This window comes from Cloeon dipterum, chromosome 1, assembly GCF_949628265.1.
Source record: "Cloeon dipterum chromosome 1, ieCloDipt1.1, whole genome shotgun sequence".
NCBI lineage: Eukaryota > Metazoa > Arthropoda > Insecta > Ephemeroptera > Baetidae > Cloeon > Cloeon dipterum.
Genome location: NC_088786.1, coordinates 1,730,416 through 1,755,080, shown reverse-complemented (window position 1 = coordinate 1,755,080; position 24,665 = coordinate 1,730,416). Strand labels below are relative to the sequence as shown.

Sequence of the window (24,665 nt, the reverse complement as noted above, 5' to 3'; positions counted from 1 at the left end):
TGACGGGATGAAAATAAATTTGCTGAAACGAAACGGCGTAAAATAAATCGGTTCTGAAGCACACTGACACTTTTATGACGTTTCGCAGCTTCACCCTGCGTGCGGCGGACCTCATCTTTCGGCCAAACGATCGCTTCGCGGTTCATCGGCTGCTGCTGAATATTGTAAAATACAACGCCGACTCGATCCGCACAGAGAAAAACAACCTGCGTGTTTAAACCTGCGACTGAGTTATGGCCAGAAACAAGAAAATTTTTCACGTGGGCAATGAGAAGTAATTGCGCATTATAATTTTATGGCTTCACACTATGCTGCAAACACTGGCAATCCGAGACCAATAATACTTCAAGTGCAGCCGAAGAAGAGTAAAAATAGTGAGGATTCAAACCGGGTTTTGATTGAGCCGAAAGAATCTCATGCATCCTGCTCGCCGCTAACCGTTTTGACCTCTTGCACGGGCATCCAAACAAAATAGTACGGTGCAGAAACGAGGAAACGCGCGCGCAGAGCAGCCGATTTATTGAGTCGTCTGGCTCATTTCCATATTTGATAAATTATCAATTACGGAGCCGAAATTTCGAAACGTAATGAGAAAGGTTGCTGACAAGAATGGCGGCAAAAGCAAATGGAGATTTATGGTGCGGCGAATAAAGCGGCGGATTGACACAACGCTCTCTTGACCAGCTCGTATGTTAATGAGGGTCCGATCTGCTCTCGACCCATATTACACTGGCCGCAAATAAAATTATCAAGCAGCTTTTTTCTCTGGTGAGCGCGCCAGTGGTCATATCTGCGCTGCAGCCGACTGCGTTATTTATTTATTTGGCCGCCGACCAAAGACGGCTTTCTCCTTTCAGATATACTAGTTTACCCGAGCTGGAGCGCGCGCGAAATTAATTTTGCGACATCGTAAACAAATAATATGCCTCAATTAGGCCTCTTTTCGACGTTAATGTGCCGACAGAGAGGATTTTTTTCACCATCGACAACCTTTTGCTCGTGCCGCAATTTGGGGCGCCGCTGAAGTTTCTCCGGTTTCGGGGTTTCCGCAAATTTCGCCATCCAAATAAAAATGTTCTGCTGTCAGATCGAAAGAAAATCCAAGGCGTATATGACACGGACACGTAATATTTTGTATGAAATTAATGCTATTGTTCGTCCGAAGAAAAAAGCAGGACCATCCTCATCTTTCCATGCAGCATCGGAGCTCTTTATTCTCACAGATTTCCCGACAAAGAAAGCTTAACCAGTTTTCACGGCTGTTGAAAAGAATAAGAATAAAAGGCGCTGCTTTTCATTCCGAGAAGCCCTTTTCCCGTTTAACTGCGCGGCCGATTTGTTGTCATTAAAATAATAATTTTCGGCTCGGCGGCGGCAAGTGAGTCCTGCAAGAGTTTCGTTTCACAGCGGCGCTATTATTACGCCCATATCAACACCCTCGTGCCCATTGTTGTGAGGCGAGTGCCGAGAAGTGTCAGTCCGCGTTTGCACTTTGGGCCACTGCCCTCGAAATTGATTTGGCACAAAAGGCAACGTGTCCTTCTGGGGCTGGCCGAGTTTTCTCTTAAAAACCACCCAGATGGAGCATCTCGTGGGAAAGCTTTAGAATCTGGGAGAAAAATGTTACAACGGCAGCGGATTTGTAAAGGTAATTCGCTTCCCTCGGCGTCGTTGGTCCTTCAAGTGCGCGGTTAGTTGATTTAAGGATTCCACAAGAGAGGCCTAAGCAAATAACACGGCTCGAGAGGCTGCTGTTGCTGCTGCTGCTGCTGCTGCTGCTGGACGACGAGGATAAATAGTGTGCATTCAAGAGAGGACATACACAAAGGCGAGGACTGGACATGTAAATTAAGTTGGGTGCCAGAGGAGAAAGCTCCACGCATGCATCTCCCAACAAAAAGATGTAACACGTTATTTACGGCGTGTTATTGCTTTCTAATGAAACATTGTCTCTCCGCGCCGACCGACCGGCCAAAATCAACATGTTCGGACGTAGTGACTCGAGATTTTGATCACAGATGCTCGAATTTAACGGCTCTCTTGTTCTTGGATTAGCTAACATCACTTTTTTAATGATCGCCGTTGCCAATAGAAAAAAAAACAACATAAATCGAAGCATTTTACGAGCAAACGTGCGGTGATTTTTGCATCACCTTCCGCGGCTAGAGATTTATGCTGTTATCAGTAGCTGGAAATTGCTTCATTGGTTTCAGTAACTTAGATCTGATAGACTCGCGCGGCACGAGCAGTTTCGAAATTCCATTAGCGCGAAATCTGTAGAGCTTGGTTATTTTTTTATTGTTCGGCTTGCTCTCACGTGCAAGCAACCCGATCTTTTCCGTTGCGGTTTCAAAGTGTAACAATGTTGAGGCGTTAAAAAAAAATCGCAAATTCGAAATCCGCGTGTGCATATGCGCGAGCACGACGCGTCGGTTAATGAAATTTGAGATAATCACGAGTGAAAAATGACGGACGAAATAAATTAACATCACACCGGCGCGCTCAACCTTTCGCATCATTCATTATTTTTTTGCTTATCGGCCAATCTTATAATTAATGTTTTGCAATCGCACAGAGTAAACACACACACGAGCTTGCATTTTAAAATGCTAATTTGATCAAACACCAATTTCACGTTGCACAAGCCGCGAGCGAGAGAAGGCGATAAACCGTACACACTCTTGATAAAGCGATATTTAATTAACTTTCCACAGAATATGTGTTTTAGAGCCGCGCTCGGCCATTTGTTAGCTGCAACATGATTTCTTGACAGAAACGAATATAGCATTTTTCCGAGGCTGTGTAGCGACGTGCGCATATTTATCATTTTCAGGCTAATAACCGAAAAGGTCACGAGTCAGGTGAGACGCAGAACTATAATTGAATAAGTGAAGCTGCTAATTAAAAATGTTTTTGAAGTATTGGTTAAAATATATGCCCTTTCCAAACTATCAGATATCTTTGTCGAAATTATAGCCATTGTAGGGGCTTTTTCACTTTCTTAAAGTAATAATCTTTACAGAACATTTGTGAATATTAATTTTTACCTTTACTTAAAATGTTTTAGAAAATCGGCTCAAAGGTTTGCATGTGTCACGAGTAATTTCACAATTTAGGGAATTTTTCTTAAAAATTCGCAAACTACTGGATAATTTGTGACAAAGAGAAATCAATCATTTTATTTTTTTTCGAGATATATGGTAAAATCTGAAATAAATGGCTGTTCTCCTCATAATTTTCTCTTCTTATTTTTCTTCAGGTGCGGTGAGAAAACCTTGCACTCATTGGAATATGTATATTTATCAAAAGCTCAAAGGGAACAATGTTTCTGGTGTGGATTGCTGGAAAGGAATCACACATCTGTTTTCATTCTCTTGCAGTGTGCTCAGCGAAAATGTCAGCACGAGCAGTGTAATGCAGCATTATATTCGGCTCAGCATGCGAACAAGGTCTGAGTGTGGTGTTCATGTAACTTGGAGCCGAGAGAGAGATCGTGCAGCTTATCTGCTAGAGTGCACATGTGGGAAGAGTGCGCGCAGTGTGTCAATAATGCCAAGTGACCCCGATGATTGGGCTTTCGTTGTTTTATCCGCACGGCTTCGATTGTTAATTGCCCGCTGCGGTTGCCTCACCGCGTTGCTAATTAAGCTATTGGCTAAAATTGCAAGCTCGAAAAAGAAAAGGAGAAGCGGACCAGGGCTATAAAAATAATTAAGTAATCGAATTCGTAAAATACAAATCCGTTTGATTTATGCGACAGAGAAGAAAATTACGAACGCGGGAATAAATTTAGAAAATTGCTATACCACATTTTAACACGGAGACGACCCCAACGGTGCGAAAATTCTGCCTATTTTCCGCACTCTCGATTCAGTAATTAATAATTTTAGTAACATTTGGCACGCGCGTTGCGTACGACCAAGTCTGCCTTTGCGGCGTTACATTACATATATCTGGCTCGGCGGCGGCGGCGGCGAGAGCATGTGCACGTCTCAGAGTATATAGCGCTGCGAGAAAAGGTACGCGCCCTTTTTATTTGCCTGGCTGCTTTAAAAACTCGATTTCCTCGCAGCAGGATAAGGTGAATTACACAGGTAACGCTGGCCGAGAGAGCAGCTCCAAAGGCGCCCGCTAATCATCACAATAAATAATTTCACCAAGCGCACGTCCAGCCTCTAATTAGTTTGCGAATTATTGTGTTTTGTGAGCGAAAGGCGGCGTGCTACCAAAGCTGCTGCCCGCCGATTTATTTCTAATTGAACGCTAATAACATTTTGACACCGGACACTGATTGAAATAAAAGTTATTGGCAGTTGAGCGGTGGGAGATGATGTTGAAATCCGCGCACGCCTCTTAAATTGATACACAACGCAGCCCCTGGAGAGGTCATTTCGTTTAAAGAGGATTGATACTGCAATATCCTGGAAAATGCTTGTTGCCAATGCATGAAATCATCCCTTGGGATTCATTTGAAGCCAAATTTGAGAAATAAGTAGCAGTGTAAATTTTTGAGAAAAGTGGCTACATAAAGTTAGCATGCTTTTCAAATGGTGAGGGCTGTCTCCTTACTTGAAATCCTATTTTATTTCAAGAAATAGTTTCCCTAAAAGGTTTCATAAGCTGTTGGACAGATCTCGACGAGAGGAGTCGAAATCTGTCAAGAAAATGTGGTCAAGCGCTGGAAATTTCGGAGAAAATTTGAAATTTTACTAGAGCAAAGTCCTTTTTTGATTAGAACAAATTTTCTATCGATCAGCAACTGCTACTTTCATTCAACAATTTAAATAATTTTCTATTGTCATCCTGCATCGATCCACTTTAAAGAGGTGAGCGCGTCGAAATTTATTTGCACGTTGATAGGATTTTCGGACCCTGTGTTGAAACTGACAGCTCACTCAGATTTTGCAAGGCAAAGGAATTTTCTTGTCTGATGCACGATTCTGCTTAATTCAGCATTTAATCAGAGTAATTGCAGCTGCATTATGCGCTCACGTGCAAAGCGAGAGTTATGATGGCGCCGCCGCTTTACTCCTAATTACACTCGCTTTATTAATTGCACAATTGGATCACGCGCCGCACGGCTCAATTTATTTAATTTGCGCAATGCAAACGGACCAAATCGCGCGCACATCGGGATAAATAATGCAAATTCAGCGTGCTCTTTCGCGCAGCGATTGCCGCCGCTGCACTTTTCTCTCCATTCAATTAGTTTCTATTGAATGAAGTCGTGCCTTATCTGATGCATGCGTCCGCTATACTTGGTAAATTAATGTGCCGGACAGCAGAGAGAGACACTTTGTAGCTCAAAAGTTCTTCGTCACGTCGGCCAGCCGGTGGAAATAAATTCTCAGCAGCCATCAATTAGAGGAGCACGAATTCCTACATAATTAATTTGTAAAGCGAGTGTGTTTATTCGAATGTTTCGCTGCGAACGGGCAGAATTTATCGTTTCGCTTCTCAGAAAGCGAGAAATCTGGTCGACACCCCCTCGCACTGGTTAATTATTCAAAAGCCGTCTCTCATCGTCAGCCGCAGACACTTATTTCGCTTCCTGCCCTTTTCGAGATGAGAATAATATTGTGATTTCGTGCGCGCTCCGTTGTTTCGTCGCGTCTGATTTATTTGTTTACCAGCGCCTAATGGACCCACCGCGCCACAATATGCGACACGATATTTTGAAATCAATTTTTCTATGGCCTGCCCACACAATCGCACGCACGGCATGCTAATCAAAAACTGTTTATTTAGTGCGCTCGCGTCCCGCTGCGTCCTTTTTCATTAGACAAGATGATTAACATGCAGTAATTGTCGCCGTCAACTTTAACGGCTGCGATATTTCCACGGGGCTGGTCGTGTTCGCTGTGTGGCGTGCCGAAAAATCGAAAATATCGGACACGGCGGAATATGTATATACGATGCGGGTTTCCGCCATAAATCCACTCGCTCCTCGGTCAGATCGCCAGACCTGATAACTTTCTCCCTTTGTATCGGCCGTCCGAAACGAGAAATTCGAGAAGTGAAACCTGCTGCGTGCGTATTTTAACCCTTCGTGGTCGCCAGACTGAGCGAGCATTATTTGCGTATGTATATACAATTATTTTTTGCACGCATTCCGCTCATTCAGCCTCCGACGAATTCTGATTAATGGAAAAAATGGGCAGGCATCCTTGACGTCGATCAGAAGCGAAGGAATCGAACAAGTGTGAAAGACTTTTCACGCAGGCAGACGAAAAATGGGCAAAGGCGAACCCTGCGGTTTGCTGCCGAGGAGGCTACCTGCGTCCCTAGACGCGCCGTGCCGCAGCAGCAGTAGGCTGGCGAGCAAAGGGCGTTGGGCGCCGATCCAGCCAGACTTAATATAACAACGCGCATCCAAGGTTACTATACACACACTAACGACAATAACCTGTTGGGGCGAAAAGAAGATCTGCCCATTCGGACGCCGATTTTTTTTATATTAAATCCCGTGCGTATAAAATAACTGGCGAGCATTATCTTATGTTCAGGTCCTCCTACGTTGAAGACGACCTTTAAATAAAGCGAATGCGCCATTTTTTGCAAAATCGCCAGCTTTTCCGTCGCCGCTGCCTCGAAAGGAAAGAACCACTAAAAGCGTGTTTTAGCGCCGTAAATTTTTGGCAGACGTTTTTATATGCGCCGAAAACGCGAGTTTCGATGAAAGGTATCGGTTTCCTGACAAGTATGCCACAAGGCGAAGGTTGTCCTGTGGTCTTCCTTCAGATGCACTGCTTTGTGACATCGCAGGTGCGGTTTTTCGCGGTTGCAACGACTTTTCGTCTCAAGGAAAACGTCGTATTGAAATATCACACTAAACGTCGCTGGAAATTGAATAATTGGATACGGTTTTTATGATTAGCAGAGTGCAACCGCAAGAAAACCAGTTGCTCGCGAGTATATTTATCAGCGTAAATGAAAATACGACCAAAATTCGCAAACCAGGACAACACTCGACACAAATAGCAACAACTAGAACAATGCTCGACGGGGCTCTCGACCGAGGAGGCGTTTTGATTGACGCACGCGGTGAGAGTGATTAAATCGTCTACCCGATTTCTGCTTATCACCTAGCGCTAATTAAGGAGGCGTTGTAAACTTACTTTGCGCCGACGAGTAGTTGATTTCTGGCCAAATCGAACTGGATCACCGAATACGCCGAGACGCCAGGCTCGTCGAAGCTGTCAGAAGACGCCAATAAGTCTGGAACAATGCAAAAGAATTCGTTAGCACCGTCAATCGAGGCACCGCGGCTTCTCAGAAATTCAACACATTTAATCTTCCTTTTGAAAGGGGCATTTATTAATATTCACGTCCACTTTTTGATTTCCACTCGACGCGGAGAGAAATTGCTTTTTAATTGGCTGAATTTTCGTTCGGGACACAATCGTTGAAAAGTTCTGCTGCGCGCGGCAGGAAAATATAATGTGTATTTTGTACGTGGCAGCGCAGAAAGCGTCTCTTTATTCCGCAGGCCCAGGCAGACTCCTTTATTATTATTGTGGACCTGTTTCACGGTATGAAAAGCCTACATATCGTGACCTCGCCACCACTCTCAATGTGTTCCCGAGCCCACACATCGTGGGTCACACATGGCGCGTTGCGACGCGTTTTGCGCCCCCGGCGACGCACGCACCGCGCCGCGAGAGGGCTCTTCCGCTTCCGCTCGACGAGACAGACACCCTGGTGCCGGCCAAGCGGCCCTTCGTCCTGAGCGCGTCCTCAGGACGCAGATGATGCAGATTGGCGCTGCGGTCCGCGTCGGGTGGAGCTTGCAGGCTGCCGCTGCTTCTCGTCGCTCGCTCGCTCTCTCACGCCTGCCTGCCTGCCTGCCTTTTAATATGTATATGTATGTGCGAAAGGATGGGTTTTTAAACTTATGTAACACGTGGAGCTATTTAAATTGGCGACCGAGGGACAGGGCCACGCGCGCCGCCGCCACAGATCAAGTTGGCTATCTCCTTTAAATGCTTCATTCCTGCGAGATGTTACGGATAAAATTGTGGCACGAGGCGCTGTTCGCTCGCGAGATGGATAGCATTTTGCATAAATTTAGCCAGCTGCTTTTTGTCGATTTTAAATTTTTGAATATGAGATGTCACGGAGATTGTCGAGAAATCGCAATCCGAAGGCTTTGCCGTATTAAGACATTGAAACTGTCGTGAATTGCCGAAGTAATTCAGCAAAAATTTGCATGGAACGTGAAACCGTCGGGGTTTTCATAACACAAACAGCTCGAGGCCCGATTTGACGGAGCACGCAGATTTGATTAAAAAATCAGTCCACACAAGACGAGCGGTGCTTGTTAATTCGGCTACAGCGCGCAGAAGGACACGCCGTGCTGACAACCTCTGATTTATATTTATTACGATGTGTACATTGGAATCACGGTGAAATGCTCCTGCGGCACCTGTATGACGGCCGCACATTCGGCGTGAATTGTGAATTCGCTGGCCAACGCGCGCACCGTCGGCGATTCTGCTGGTCTCGCGCGCGTGCTAATTACGTCAAGACGAATGAGCGTGTTTACTCAGCGCCGCTCGTTGCGACTTATCAATTAAAATGCGTCTAGATCCATTAGCATAATGACCCACATTTTCGAGCTGGTCACTTTTCTCACCTTGCGCTGAAGTTTATTTGCTCGTAGGAGAGAAAAATGGCCGCAATTATCGCCATTATTAGATTATTGATTGGTGCGAAATTGGCAGCCGAGAGGTGCGGTGATATTTTAATAAATGGCCAATTACGTCGGTGGCACTCGGGGGCAAATGACCACGCAGACACTTTACGACCTGCTGCGTGAAAGTGTGCAGTGCATGCAAGAGACCATCAATCTGGATTCGGTGCCGTGCAGTCCGGCGCAGACGTGGAAAGTTTCAGCTAATCTGTTATTGTTGCTCAAACCTAACATTAACTCGCTCGCGACGGCTATTAGCATATAAAAAATGCATATGAATAATATCTCATCTCTTGCGAGAAGCTCTCCGACTTCTTATTTGGAAAATACGAATGGCCTTTTAATTTCTCAGCCGTTTATGCAATTCGCTTGCTTTTTAATAATTCTCACGACGGAATTTATGCGTTTGCCAACTAGCAAGCGATCCACCCAAATTTACAGCATCGACAAACGAGGCTGAAATATATTAGGAACCTTACTGACACTCGTAAAATTCGGTCCGCTGAGTGTATCTACAAAGTATGAGAAGAAGAATAAACGAGATCGCCTAGGCACGACATTAATTCTGATTGTAAACACCCATAAATTATCATTAACGCCGCGTGAACCCACTCTCACCGCACGAATATATATTAAAACCTGCCAAACCTCCATTAGGCGGAATTTGAATATTTTAGTTCCCTTCGAAACTTTTACGACTTCATCTAGAGGAATATTAAAAAAAACTATAACCTGCATTATAAAACAAAAATCGATTGGAAAGTTTGGCTCTTGTCTAGCTCACGTACCACTAATTTCCCTCCAATTGCCTTAATCACATACAGAGTTACATGAAGTTTTCTGACAAATTTGCAGGTCGTTGGTTAATATGATTACTGGTTGTCTCGGGGATTTCGCAAAGAGTTTGTGTCCGCAGAGCATTGCGCAATCTCTCTGCATAAGGCAAAACTGGGAGTTCCCTCTCTCACCGGGGCAACATAAATTTCCCTGGAAACAGAGAGGAATGCGCTGGGGAAATGAATAAATTTGCAAGCAAATCGGCGCATAAAGAGTGCCATTCATGGCAAGTTGGCATCAATTTAACTAGGACTAGCGGACCGGGGGATCCAATTAAGACGCCAGAGGACGATTACGAGCAGCTCATCTATGCGTCTGCGAAATATGTTGGTCGTTAATTTCTGTTTTCGTCTATGAAAGGCGAAGGGTGCAGAAATCGGAGAGAAGAATAGCGGGTATTGTCTGCGCGGCAAATGAAGAAATGCGACGTGTGATTTGCATATCTGCCGGCGATGCCAGGCAGCAGTTGTGACTTCGAAATAAACTCGTTTTTCAGCTAATTAAATCCGCGCTGTGCGGCCGACTTCTGCCCATTTACGAGCTCGTATTTTCCTCGGCGGCTGCACAGCTACACGCGAAATATTTTCATCTCACGTCTCAGCGGCCGCGCATCATAAAGTCTCTGCCTTTTCAAATCACTCGAGAGTACGTCCGACTGTCTGTGCCGTCGTGATTCTCCGCTTCGGCGGCGGAATAAAGAGAGAAAAGAAGTAATTCCCGCAGTGGCCCCAGCGTGCACGGGAAAATTCCTGAATAATCAGGCAGCTCATCTCTCGTTTTCGTTGACTCCGAAAAATGCGTCAAGTCCACTCGACTAATGAGTAAATTTTTCAGAAAAAAAGTAGTTTGTATGGAGTATTCTCGAACTAAACCACATAATATGTTAAATTTCAACCATAAAAAACTTAGGTTTTAAACAAAACTTAAAAATGTCTGAAAATTAGGACACGAACCTGTCAGCGAAACAAATAATAAAAATAGTCTTTTAAATCGAATTTTTTGTAGGCGTTTTTAGAATAAAAACACGTTTTGCTTGAGCGAGTACGGTTTGGGGAGAAATTCTCTGGCAGGCGCATTATACTATAATTGGTCAAAATTGATAACACGCATTCACAGAGGCTGCGGTAGCATGTCAGGTGCGTGATTCCGCAAATCCCCTTCAACACTGGAGGCTCTCAAAAATAGTAGTACGCGTCTGCTGGTTAGTGGCGTGCGATGTAATTGATTCTAGGAACGCGATCAACTAACCAAAGCGGTTTTCAGATTTTTGAAACGCCCAGCCATCGAGAATTTACCGCCGTCTGACAATTTAATCGCGCAGCAATTGCGCAGATTATGCCAAAGTGTCGTTAGCACGTGTTTTCCTCAATTAATGAGCACGCTGGCCCTCTTTTGAGTGAGTTAAGGCAGCGCGACAAGCAGCAAATTTCATGCGTGATGTGGGTTCCGATTATCGATTACGGTCGTTTGCTTTTGAAGCGAGAGGGCCGCGGCCATCAGCAGACGACGCGCACCAAACTAGTTTCGGCAAAAAGCGCTTGATGCGCGGATCCTCTCGAAATTGGCAAAATCTGCGACACCTGCAAAATGCAGCCAGCACCACTGCCAATTCCGAGAAAGCGAATCCATCTGAGCAGAGAATTAATTTTTCACTCCAAGGGGGGAGGCAGAGCGCAGAGCAGCGAGGAGGCTGCAGGTTTTTAACGAGAAATCGGCAGTTAAGCCGCGGCAATAAAATAAAAGCAGCAATACGAGCGGGGTAGTGTAGCTGTCGCCGTCGTGCTGCGGAGAACAATGGCCAGCCAGTCTACATGCGCGCCACTTGTTGACTGCCGCGCGCTGCTTTTTTCTGCATCTTCGGCGGCGACCTCACGTGATGGCATCTTGTTCCGAAAAGTCGTTAGCCCGGCTTCTTCCAAAGCAGCCCCATGTTTGGAAGGTGGTGCCCGCGGTCGGACCACTGACCTCTGCGTCCTTCATTATCACCGCGCGGCGGATGAGAGCCGCATCACAATTAGCGAACGCGCTCCCGAGAAAAGCGCAGTGATGTGATTTTCCCCGAGAAAATCGGGCCACGCACACGCAGATTGACACTTTGCTCGCGTTTTTGTCCCCGATTCGGCAGGTGTGCGCCCAGGGTGTGCCCTCGATTTCAGTCAGGTGCCAAAAGTGAGAATTTTGCGCAAAAAGCTGACTTGCTGCTCACACGGACAGTTTTGAAATCCGAAATATTTAGAAAATGATAATACGCAGACCTTAGAGTACAGTAACCTTCCTGGAATATTTGCTATGCCATCCAAGTGTAGTTTAAAATAATTAAAAAATACTTTCAGAGGCAGCGTTCGTTTAGTATTTTAAAGTGCACAGCACAACACAAATTGAATTAGGATATTCTTTTGAGGGAACCCCTAGAGTGCAGCTGCTGAAAAAAATTATTGGTTAGTGCGCGCGCGGTTAATTTAATTTTCACCTGCTTCGCTTGGCTATAAAATGTATATAATTTTACTGACCGTAAAAAAGGTGCAGCGTTTGTGTGATTTAATTTGTTATTGTTTCGAGTGAGAAAAGTGGTCAGAAAACGGGGGATTCCGCGCCGCCTCGTTAAATTTTGAAATCACCGCGAACCCATCTCATATTTCAACATGCTCGCACCGTGCTCGGCTTAATAAATCTGCGTTTTATATTTATAATGAGGTGTGGCCATTGTGTCCCGATATGGCTATCCCATTATTGGTTTCTCTCTCTTTCTCGCTCGCTCGTTCGCTCCCTGCTTCTCGCGTGCCTCGGCAGGGCGGTTAATAAGTCGTCGCTAAACGCGAATATCTTCATCGATTCGTACTAAAGATTCGCAATGAACTCGCTCTGCCGGCGGATTAGTGCGTGGTAAATGAGCTGCGGCCTAACTGACTGGAACAAATCGAGAGGCCGCGCTCGAAATAATATTGAATATCAATGACATCTCTCGCGTCGTTAAAGTGGCCATTTGTTCAGGAAGCTGCCGCGCTTTTTATCTGCCCGGGATGTTTATTTATGTATGAACGATTCCACCAGCAGGCTTTGTTAAACTCGTATTGACAGCTGAACGTCGCAGAGTAAGAAATAATAGTGCGGAATATTGAATAGTAGACTTGGATTGGCTTTTGTGTCACTTGCTAAACGGCAACCTTCGGAGCAATTGTTACGGCAATGCCGGCTGTATTTTGTTTTTTTAGATGGTTTCTTGGAAGAAGACAGGCCAAAAATTATGCATTTATTTAGGAGCAAAAAGCCCAATGATGTCTCTCTCTGTGTGACGATTTATAACCAATTCGTCGGCTTATAGTTCTTTGATGAACGGAAATCTCGGATTGCAGGATGGTTTTGGCGGTGTCAAGATAATCTGACAAAATTCACACCATCGATCAATCATTCAAATAGTAATCATTAAATTTTACGTCAGAATTTTCATATCTGCGGGTTTTACGGAACATTTTTGGCGAGTTTTGAAAATGCAATGACTCAGTTTTTGAGTTGAGGTATGCGTTGAACTCCTTTCGTGAAGCCCAATTGATTGCGAACACCAAATTTGAGGTAATTATTTTCGAAAATTTAATGTTTTTTTTAATTTTACCAGACTTTAAAAATCCGAAATGCCACTCAAAAGTGGTCTCAGGGTACGTTTTAACTTGTGTGAAAATTTCAAGGTGATGTTTTCGAGAAATTTAAAAAAACCCAAAATTTTCTAGTATTTGCAAATCTTCTGAGCGCCAAATCTCGGGTTCTAAGAGTCAGAATGCAAAAACTGCACATAATTCGACTTGGCTTGACTTCCCCTGGCGAGCTGAATAGTTTTTGGGGTGCTCACCCCTCCCCTGATCCCTTTAAAAGTGAACAATTGAAGAGAAAAAAATGCACCGAAATTAATTATTTGAAATAGATTCAAATAAAAAGAGACAGACAGGCAGATTTTTTGGCTAAAATATTTTTAAGCGGGAATTTTGTCGAAAGAAATTTCTGCAGTTAAGGATTTATGCTTCAGTTAAAAATCCCTGATGGCAAAACAGCTGCTGTCCAGCCATTAGGTTATTGGCTTTTAAAATTGACAGCTAAAAAGGGAATTTCCATTTTAAGGATTATCCGTCACCAACATTATAAAAAAGCTGCTCTCTACTATATTTAATCAATTTCCTGTTATCTAGAGATAAAGAAACAAGGTGCGTCTGCATCACTTTGCAAAAAAGCTCGCATCGCGAAAATTATCAGCTCAATCGTGTCAACTTTCACGTAGTGCCGCCGCTCACGAGCAGGTTCTTTCTTTAATCCTCGAAAAGCGACCATAACTCCGAATTAGCCGATTTTCAACGGGCAATTAGAAGTGCGTGTGTGTGTCGCAGCACTGCTATGGGTTCGGGGCTTGGGCTGGTCGCTTCAATTTTCTGACTCTGCGGGCAACGCGCAGAAAAAGCACTGGTTGCGTGGCCATTGTTCGCGCCGCCGGAGTGCACTTGTCACGAGTGATTACTGCACGCACGGCACATCATAAAACAAGCCATTTGTCCTCTATTTAACCCTTCAGTCACCACGCAGCGGGCGAAAAAACAGCGGCTGTGCTGCGCGATACAAAGTATTCTAATGCTTCTGAAGGAGCCGAGCGTTGTTCTACCTGATTTTGTCAGCAGCCTGAATTATTCGCGGCAAACCAGTCTGGCCGCCGATGTCCATGTTTGTGTGCGCGCGCGGCACAAAAAATAAATAAAATCACTCGGATTCGTCCTGCACCGCGCGTCCGTGCAGTGCACCGATGGATGCGGCGCGGCTGCAGATAATCCGGTGTGACGTTAAAACAATGCACCGGCTGCATACGAAAGAGCTGCCAATGAATGCAGCTTGAAATTCAGTTTCAGGTGGTCCCGAGAAACAGATCAAACACTCGCGGGAAGGAAATCGAGCTTTTTATGAGAGAGAGAGAGAGAGAGAGAGAGAGAGAGAGAGAGAGAGAGAGAGAGAGAGACGCGGGAAAAGTGTGGTCGGGAATGGAATTAGAGTGCGTAACCTGAGATGCTTTCATTCCTGGGAAAGTTCATTAACGAATTTATTATTCAAGCCACGGCAATGGTTCAAATAATGGGTGTTGTCTCTCAAACTCGGCCATGAGGCTGGACAGCTATAATAAAAAAAGAAAATAAAGGACAAACTAAAGATTTAAATGCGGCTCATCACTCGATATTTCACTTCCAGCAACCTTCGATTCTATGAATCAATTTCAAACAGGACGAGTTTTGTGAATTTAAAAAATGCAATGTCTTAGTGTGAAGCATGCAACAAAAAGTTCATAAATCATCAAAAAATGAGCTTCAAGTAGCAATTACCCGCCATGAAATTGCGCTTAAATGTTCATAATTTTAACGAGCTCGTCCGACATTAACCTTTGCAACGTGTCCGCCGACCTCGGCGTCTGCCGCGCAGCGGCGATTTGTGCCAATCGCCTCAATTCATCAAGACTCGCATGCCAGATTTGAATTGGCGTGCTGACGAGTATGTACTGCGCGTACTAGAAAGCAGGATGTCTGAAATTCCGATTTCCAAAACGGGAGCTCCAATCGAAATGTGTACCTGCGGCCTGCTCGCGCAGCATCTCTGCGTTTTCTTGTGCGCCAAGTACAGTTAAACAAAGCTCGTATTTTAAGTGTGGTGTTGCTGACACGCCGGCCGGCCGGGCGGGCGGGCGGGCGGAGGCACACAGTGCAAACAAAAAACAGAAAGGATTCTTTTAAAAAGGGCCAGAAAGAAATTCCTGCGAATTGCGCAAGTCACACGCGGGGCAAAGGGCCGCGGGCTACTCGCTGCAGAGTAATAACAATAATCACACCCGGGCAATAATGGCATGACTGCCGAATTTCTCAACGAGCATCATCATCATCATCCAGCATCCTTGCGGATATACCGCTACACGTGCGTCTACTGGATTTGCATTAGCGAAACGCGGAATAGATCATTCTCCTCTATCTAGCCAGGCCGAGTTAATGGACCGCGGTGTATTTGAAAAAAAAAACACACATACAATAACGGCGACCCAACCCACATTGACTCTTCGGCCTTTACGCTTGAATCGGCGCATTCAAATAATTCGATTGTGCCTCTGTGCGAACTGCGAGTTGTGAGAGCCAAAGAGTCAGTCGATTTCAGTTATTTTTGGCACCTTTGTATTCTCAATGAAAATGCATTTTGCTGAATGTACAGAATCCTTTAAAATCGTCGAAATATGTTATGTTTAATTCACCAGTTGGGTGAGCCCTTAAGAGCTCGAAAGGCGCCAGAGGTTTAATTTCGATTTTAATCAACTTGCGCTGTGATTTAAGACTCAATCCTGCTGCTGTGCATTTTTCTTTCAATGTGCTGAAAACAAAAATCAGTCCAGCCATTCACCGTAGAAACGTCGTAAAGATTTATTTTATTTTAAAAATAGAGGTTTTCACAATTATACGGCGGTTGGCTTAACAGATTTTGGTTTCCAGCATACGTCGAAACAAAAAATATTAAGTGAAGAATGCAATGAGTCTGAAATACTTAAAGTATACGGTGGCGCCATCTTCGCAACTAGTGAATTGTTTGTACACCTATATAAAATAATTCTTCATTAATCCAAGCAAAAAATCAGCAGTTTCTTAGAGTAATACACTTTCAAGCTGCATTGCCAAGAGAGCAAAGAAGTGTTTAACCGTACATTACAGTCTGGAGAAAATTATCACCTCATTCCGCGATTGCTCTCTCTCTCTCCACGCCACTACGGACGTTATTTTGATTATCTCTCACTCAGCGGTTGGACGTGCCGTGCGCGCGACATGCCTTTTTTCTCAGTCGTTATTTCCCAGTGCATATGAGAGAGGTGTCAAAGCAAACGAGCCGTGTCTTCGTCCTCGCACACAAACCGACAGCCTATTGTTACACTCAAAGGAATTATTATTGTTGTATCATTACCACTGCGGCCAGCAACAAGAAGTAACACATGTGTGTGTATTTTGTGCAAGTGCTGCGCGGAATATACTGCTGACACTTGGCACAATACTAATTTTCGTTCTTGCCCTTCTCTCTCTCTCGACGCTGTATCTTTCGGAATCGAGCAGATTTATTCGTTATTGTTTTTCCTCCCTGTATTATTAATTGAACTCGACGCATTTTTCATTCCTTATATGGAGAGGAGGAAATTTTTCTGTTCAACAGCTCAATTCAAGCGGCAATCAGCGTTTTTTCCTCTGCGCACGCTGGACATGCAAATGAGAGCCGTGTGTGCACTTCACTCAAGATTGATTCGCACTCGAGCGCTCCTTGATGTCCAGCAGAAAAGAGAAAACGGTAAAGTGCGCTCGACAACAAAAGTCAATTACTGCGCAATTAATGCGACGAGAAGGCGACCTTTCCAATAATAACAGAGATACAAAAATAAAACTTTATCGTTTTTGCTCCCGTTGGCTTCTGATAAGAATCATCGTCTTTAGAAATGGATAAATTACAGCGCTCGCCGACAGCGCGGCGTCCGTTTATTTATGATATGTGCATGATAATAAATTGTTCTCGTCACGTTGATTGACACTATTCACTCGCGCGGAGTTTTGCAGAAACAAAGGTCCGCTTTTGTGCGGATTTGAGGACGAAGGGCAGGGAAGCTCATTCACCACACTGCCTGGCGAGCTGGGCTTTCTGCCTTTCCTACTGTGTGCCGAACAGCAGACCCCTTGTTGTGCTCCAACATCAACAGACACAGCACACACAGCCTCCTTTTATTTTGCAGCGCGCGGATTTTTATGGCAGCCTCATAAAAAATAAGTCTATTTGATACCCTGAAGAGCGCTAGCAGAGGAAATGCCAAAGCGCAGGTCTCTCGTTACCCAGGGATATTGTATTTTATCTTGCTCCCGCCGCTTAACTTTAAGTGCAAACACAAGCTCTGATTTTTTAAGAGCCAAAATGACTTTTCAAGCTAAGAAGAGAAAATTTCAATTACAACTCTGGTTTAAAAAGCAGTTTTTGTTTTGTTAATCGGAGCGATTAATTTTTGAACTGGAAATGAAAAAATAAAGTCAATTTAAGGCTAGAAATCTAGTTTGTCATCTTTTGGCTTTCTAGAAATGCTATAATTTCCGCACTCCGGTGATTTCAGATAAAATTTAGTCCGTATTCAGAATTTTAGGTCACACCTCGCCAAAAGCCAACAAAGATATTATTATTATTATTATTCGAAGTCCAATACACTTGTTATTGGGCCCTTATTTATGGCCGAGTTTTTAAGGAGGGTATTTACGGTACATAAATGAATCACACGCCTTGGCTCAAATAAAAAGGAATTACATACCCGAATTATTCAGTGTCAATCTACTTGAATCACGATCATGTCGAAAGTACTCTCATCAGAAATGAAATTTTAGACGATACTCGAACCCATAGAAAATGTCCAAAGATACCCACAGCCTGCGGTACTGATTTTCGTAAAAACAACATCCAGGCTTCATTGTTTACCCTGCAGTAGCGAAACGGCTTCCTGCGTCTTACTTGTCGTCGTCAGGATCGAGCGTGAAAATAATCTTGAAGAAGACCGGAAGTGTGAGATTACAAAAGCGGGAACGGATTTATGTACACCATGCAACACGGCTTCCGATTTGGCGCGCTTTCGGGAGCAGCAGCCGCAGCAGCCGCCGCGTCGAAGGGAGCTGCAAAGGAGACTCACCCTCATGAGGGATGTAGCGGAAATCGGAGTCAGCGTCGGCCGCGTGCAGGCCTCGAGCACTCAGCAGCAGCAGCAGCAGCCACGCCGAGCAGAGGAAGGCCGCCATCTCCGCACCCTCTCTGAAAAGCAGAATAAGAATGGTTTGAGATCCAGATGTGCAGGCCGAGGGGTGTGTGGGGGTGGCTCCTCCGAGCAGGTGCGACCGGTGGAACGCACACACGCGCGCCTCTTGCCTGCGGTTTTTGGACTGGCGCGATTTGGGTCGCCGCGATGCAAATTGTTTTCGGCTCACAGCTGATATGCCGTTCAAGTCGGAGAATAAAAGCTATATTTTATTGTTATTATGCTATCGAATTGCGCAATCGCGGACTTTCGCTGCGTGTACACGACAATTAATGAACATTTTTACGGCGCCATATAAGTCAATAAAGTTTTATTTTCGCACAGAGATATGTATTCCGAGGCGCGTTAGGCAAACACCGCTCGCAGGCGGTATTCTACGCATATGTATAAATATATAGTATTGCAAACGTGACTTTTCAATGACCTGCTTCGATGATCCACCAGCTATAGCTCGGTACTGCACTGCGAGCACTCGCGCATTCCTCCGTTTGCATCGAAAGCAAATTAGCTATACTTTGCGTTCACCGATGCTGCAAAAATTGTGGCAACCGACGCATCTTTGCTCGAGAGGCAAATTCTTGGCTTTACGGTTTTTCACTTTCGAGAGTTAACCTGCGGTCTCATTGTTGTTATAAATGATGGGCATCAATTATTATTCTTCTAGAGCATAAGCAATTCAAATCCTTAGAGGGAAATTGCGCAGAATACCAGAGTCATACACGGTTACTTTGGCCTGCATAGCTAGCCTGCGTTTATCCTTGAGTAGTTGGAGATTCAGTAGAAATATAAACTTTTCAATCATGAGCCAATGTTCGCTCTGGCAGGCGTTCGCTCTGGAAGACCTTTTTACTGAAACTTGGAACAATAACTGACCGAAAACGTCACCAAGAAAACCCTGTTACTTTCCCAAAAAAGAGCACAAAAATTAGGTTAGATAAGTCTAAATCTGGGATGGGTGTTCTTTTTATTAAAAAATAATTTTCAAAAATTGTTTGCACGCCCAAATCTTAGCTTCTAATTCTAATATTATAAAAAAAACACCGCTAGACTCGTCTCAATCTCCCCTAGATAGCTGAAGTGGTCTAAGCGTGCGTCAACCCTTCAACCCCCTTTTTCACCCAAATAAACGTACAATTTTAACACTTTTTAGTTCTTTGCACTTTACTACGAAACGGAATTAAACGTTTGCCATCCTAAAACTACTTCCGTACGTCACGGGACATGAATAAGAGCAGAGCAATATGCATTTTCAATAAATGCGTCTCTTGGAAACCGATATTTAGTTGACCCACTATTTTCTTATAACAAAAACATAATTTTCACTCTTAGCTTCTAGAACCATCTAATTTACTCGTTTGAACAATCCAAGATGATATGTTAAATTCATGTTTTTAAATAATAAAAAATTATGGAGTGGGAAATTTAAGCTTGAGAATGCCTTCGCCGCATAATTTTTACCTTATTATAATACACACACTTAAACTTGAGGCATCCATTTTTTAAATATAGAAATACAGGTTGAGGATTCTGACAATGAGATGTTTAGAAAATGGGCCATCTTGATTTTATAATTTACTGCAAAAGATAAAAATATTTGTGTCCACATTCCATAATTCAAATTTAAGAAGTAAAAAGTTTATCCAGTCATTAGACTTTAAATTAGCTCTAAGCTCTGCTGCTTTTTGTCATAGAGGCTGTTTGTCGGCGCTCATTACTATTGGTGTGCGGACTCTGCTGCTTTCAGCGTGTTCCTAGAAGTCAAATGCGTTTGTATTTTACATCCGTAAGGCACCATTGCTGCGATTTAAAGCGCTCGTTAAGGTTTGAAAAGGCAAGGACGCGACGCGAGTTGCGCAAGCCGAGGGTCGTCTTCATTCAGAGTCAACTCGTTTATTGCACTGCTTAAAATTCAGCCGAAATTGTGATGCGCGGCCACGTCGCAGCCATAAAACGAGCGAATTAGCATATTTGCACAATTAAATTGTCAGACGGAGCGATTAATTAACCCCGCGCCTAATCAGTCTTATCAGGGCTAATTGAAATTCAAATTGCTCGTGTCGAGAACCAGTCTAATACGTATATATATTTCGCAGCGGGACGCAATAAAAAAGTGTAACACCGCTCTCGGCTGCGCAGATAATGTGAATAAAACGCGAACACTTGTTAATGCTGTTTGCTCGCCCCATGCCGCGTTTTTTGTTCCGAGATGATCTCTGCGGCGGCAGCTAGCGGCGGCGGCGAGCGGGTCGCGCGGCCCAATCCCCCATACGGAGCACATTTTAAATATCGCGACTATTTTTAAAAGTTCGCCTGCTTTGTTGCTGCCTTTTAAATTTAAATTAAGTAGCTGCCACCGTCGCAGCCGGCGCGACCCCGCTTTTTGCCGCTCGCGCGGCCAAAGGGTTCTTGAAGAGGAATAAAAAAAATTCCGAGAGAAAGGTTCAATGAGTTGCCACTTTTTTCTCTCTGCGCGCCGTCGAGTGGTAGCATGCATCTCAAATGAGTGGGCATTAATTTTTCAACCGCTTGTCAAATTCATCACTTGGAAGCGTCAATTTTAGCTGGAAATAAATTGCCCGCGTGCTTTCAAACTCTGCTGGATTGATCATTCCAGTTTGATGGAATTGAAAATCAAGAAAGCGCCGCGCCGACTTAGTGCACACGGATCTTTTACCTGGTGGGAGGAAAGTTTGTAAAAAGGGTTTCACAAGAAGAGATGAGGAAATCGAATCATTTAAACCGTTAAATCAACAAAAATTTAAAATACACCCTTCCTTGGATTTCTAAAACAAAAATTCGGAATGTGGAAACAATTGATTGTTTTAAATGTGAAAAAAATATTTCTTTCAACCACTTATGTTAACCAAAGCAAAACCAAATTTTCACGCTCTTTTAAGTATTTCATTCATTCCAAAGCTTAGCGGGAATGTATTTGAAAATAACGCATAGAATTTATAGGTTTCAAAAGAACGCAGTTTTCCAATATTTTCTGTCAATTTCTCTTTTTTTATAAAAAAAAAGATAAATGTAACAGCGCCCGAAGGTTGAAAGAACGTTTAGTCACGTCATAAATTTGCAAGACCAGGTAAAAGGATCGGACGATCCCCCTGAATTGTTTTTTTTTCTTAAGAAAAAGGTAAAAGGTCTTTGTCAAAAAGGCACTTCAGAAACAGCACGCCACATATTGTCTGGGTTTTATAGAGTCTTCCATTGTGAAGCCGAAACCACAGCAGTAAAATAATTTAGCAGGCAAGCAACGCGGAGACAAATTTTGCGCAAGGCCTCAGGCAATAAAGCAATTGGGCACAGTGTCCATAATGGAAAAAAAATGGGAGAGAGAGGATGAGCTTGCTTGCTTGCTGTGTTTCACAAAAGGCAAAGAAGGGGTGGGTGGATAGGGTCCTTCTCTGCTCCAAGATAACACAAAGTAGGGCGTACTTTATGACTAGCTTTTTGTGCCCCTTAGAAGTATCAGACTGGCGCCACAGCAACAAGTGCAGTGAATCCTTTTACACTCGAATAACTCAACAATTCCTAAAAAAATATTACCAAAGGATTCTTTTCGAATTTGTCTGGGCATCTCTCGACAGTTTAAAATTTATGAATATTTAACAAGGCAACAAAAAATCCGAAACCAATTTAGAATTTCCTAACTTTTTTTTAAATTTGAAAGATGGCGTATTATCAGCAATCACACGCGCACGCAATGTGTTTGATGAGCATAAAAAATCGGGCGGCTAGCTGAGAGCTATCAAAAGTTCATCTCCGTGCCTGTGGCCACGCATCATAAAGCAGTATTTCACACTTTTAAAAGCCAATTTACACATTCCTCCCGCAGCAGAATCCTTACGAAACTTCGATTTGGGTTTGTTGCCGTAATTAGCGTTAGAATTACAACCCGAATTACCTGAGCAGGCATGCTCGGCGGCCAAATTTATGCAAAAACTGACCCACATTTTATGCTGACAAGCGCGAGGAGGAAATCCTTCAGCAATTGCGACGTGGTCGCTCTCGGTAAATAAATTTGGTGTTTGTTCTCGGTGCGTTTTGTTTGTTTTTCTGAGAATCGGCAAAGAATGTTGAAGCAAACGCATAAATAAATAAACCACTCATTATTCAGCAGCCGTTTCCTTGGAAAGCTGATCAGAAAGGCTGCTGGAACTTTTATGCTAATTTTTGTGTGTCTTGCTCAAGTGTTTGCATTTAATTGCCTCATTGTTTGACAATTCACGGAAAGAGAATGATGATTTTGTGAAATTTCACAAATCAACGCAGGATTAATTGAATTATTAGTTCGTTAATCTCGCCTCGGATCTCGCTCAATTTGCTTTAATTGCGATGAATAATTCATCCGCTTTCGAAAATGACTTTTCTGGAGAGAGAGAGAGCAGGCCGATACACCCTCACGCATTTTTACTGAGGACGCATCCCGCGGATGAAAGAGGACGCATCCCGCCCAAACGACCTTGCTACCACCCTCCCTCGCTGTAGGGCATCGGAATATGTATAGATGTATAGTATAGAATTCCAGCCACAGAGTGGAACGCAAAGCCGCGTCGTTTCCAGCACACTCTTCGCCCCAGGGTGTTTTTTGTCTAGAATGGGAGGAGTAGGAGAGCTAATCCCGGATTGGAGCCTATTTCCGACGAAAAAAAGCATTGCAGATGCAATTCAAAGAAACTCACCAGCACCTGACATTTTTTATTTTCCCCGAATAAATTTCACAGTTCTCCATTTTAGCCGTCATATTTCCACACATATAAAAAATTTATGTTTTTAGGAAAGATGATGATTGTTTTTAATTTGAAATCTGTCAGGAAGATGTTAGAAAAATAAAAACAAATATAATCTAAAGTTAATTGCAAGCCTCGTGTTGAATCCGCTGATCTAGGGCTTGATAAAAAGTTGATAACCAAGTTGATCATCTCGAAATGAGTGTTTCTCAACAGCCTAACTGTGTTTGGCATCCCGTCGAAAAGCAATTGGACTGCTCCTCGGGCAAAGTGCATCAAAAGAGAGAGCTCGGTCTCCCAGGAGAGTAGAAATTCATCTAATTGGTAACTAGTTTTAAATTAAAACCCAAGGCGGAATCCTGAATGACGCCGAGTCAAAGGTGAAATGTTTCGCGACAAATGACGCGAGCGAGTAATTAATATCGCCGGCGGTAATAAGGAAATTTTCGCGTCGGAAATGCATTGCCTGTCAAAATAAATAATATAAATTTCGTGATTCCAAAGACCTTGCCGCGTTTTGTGCGCGCGCGAGTAAAAAGTTCAAGGTTACCCGGCGTATACTGTATTATTAAAAGCGTATTGTGTTTGAGGTGCTTTACTCCAGGAAACAGAGATCGTATCGGCCGAGCCGGACAATTAAAGTGAAGTAAGGCTGGACAATTAATGTCTCGAGATTGAAAACTGGAACTCGGATTAAATGATAAGCATCTGTTGGGCGCTCTAAATCGACGAGGAAGAACTATAACTCACTTCTACGAGGAGTCGTTTTAAGCCGGCTTGAGTTACTAGAATGCAGCAAAGTCGAAAAGTCTTCCTATTTATTCGAAAGCAATGCGCTTCTTGGTACGGAGCATTGACATCTGCGGAGCTTCCAGGCGCATATCGACTCGAGGGGGGTGGCATTGTAATTGACACCAGATGTTTTTTCCTTGCTCCACAAAAGAGCCACGCGAGGAAATTTTGGCATAGGTCAAGAGACTTCAATGTGCGTGATTTCGCTTATCTCAATTTCCGCGAAAGAGGAGAGAGCGGATGATGGTTAAGTAAACTCACCTGTTCGTTCACCAAGCAGCAACGAAGCAAAAACACAGCATGGCCAGCAGAGTGCGTCGCAAAGGGTAAACACGCTGAAATCGCGAGCCAGCAACAGAACACGCACTGCAGCAAACGAACAAACACTGCTCGTCTGTTTGTTTGTGTGAGTGTGTGCTTTAAATGTAGAGAGCGAGCGAGCGAGAGCCGGAGAGAACGGACAGACGAAGCTTGCGCCGTGGACCACAGAGAGAGACTGCCGGCAACCGCTTGAAGGAGTCTCCTACTCCACTACGCCAGAGACGCGTTCGCAATTGCCGCCGTCGCCCGTAATGCCAGCACACCTGCGAACGTGAGCTCTGCTGCGTTGACAATTTACAAGTGATTAAGCCGTGATTAAGCCGTTTTGTCAAATTAAACCTTTGGGGGTTAGGAGGTGGAATTTAAAACCTTGCGGGATCTTCATGAAGCAGCAATTCTTCTCTTTATGAGACAGTCACTTGGCGACTAATTCTAACAGAATACAAGGACCTTTAAACAGAATTGA

The 24,665-nt window shown here is 43.9% G+C and overlaps 1 protein-coding gene across 1 annotated transcript in view; it reads right to left on the bottom strand.

The window, feature by feature from the left end:
* The window catches only part of Sema5c (Semaphorin 5c), a 30,845-nt gene extending 6,563 nt beyond the window's left edge, over positions 1-24,282 (bottom strand). Inside the window, exons 1-3 of the mRNA XM_065479572.1 lie at positions 24,140-24,282; positions 18,231-18,349; positions 7,119-7,218 (exon numbers count right to left, since the gene is read on the bottom strand). Of these exons, the coding sequence (XP_065335644.1) occupies positions 7,119-7,218; positions 18,231-18,336 (206 nt within the window). The 5' untranslated portion in view covers positions 18,337-18,349; positions 24,140-24,282. The remainder of the gene's footprint in view (positions 1-7,118; positions 7,219-18,230; positions 18,350-24,139) is intronic.
* Positions 24,283-24,665: the final 383 nt, after the last annotated feature.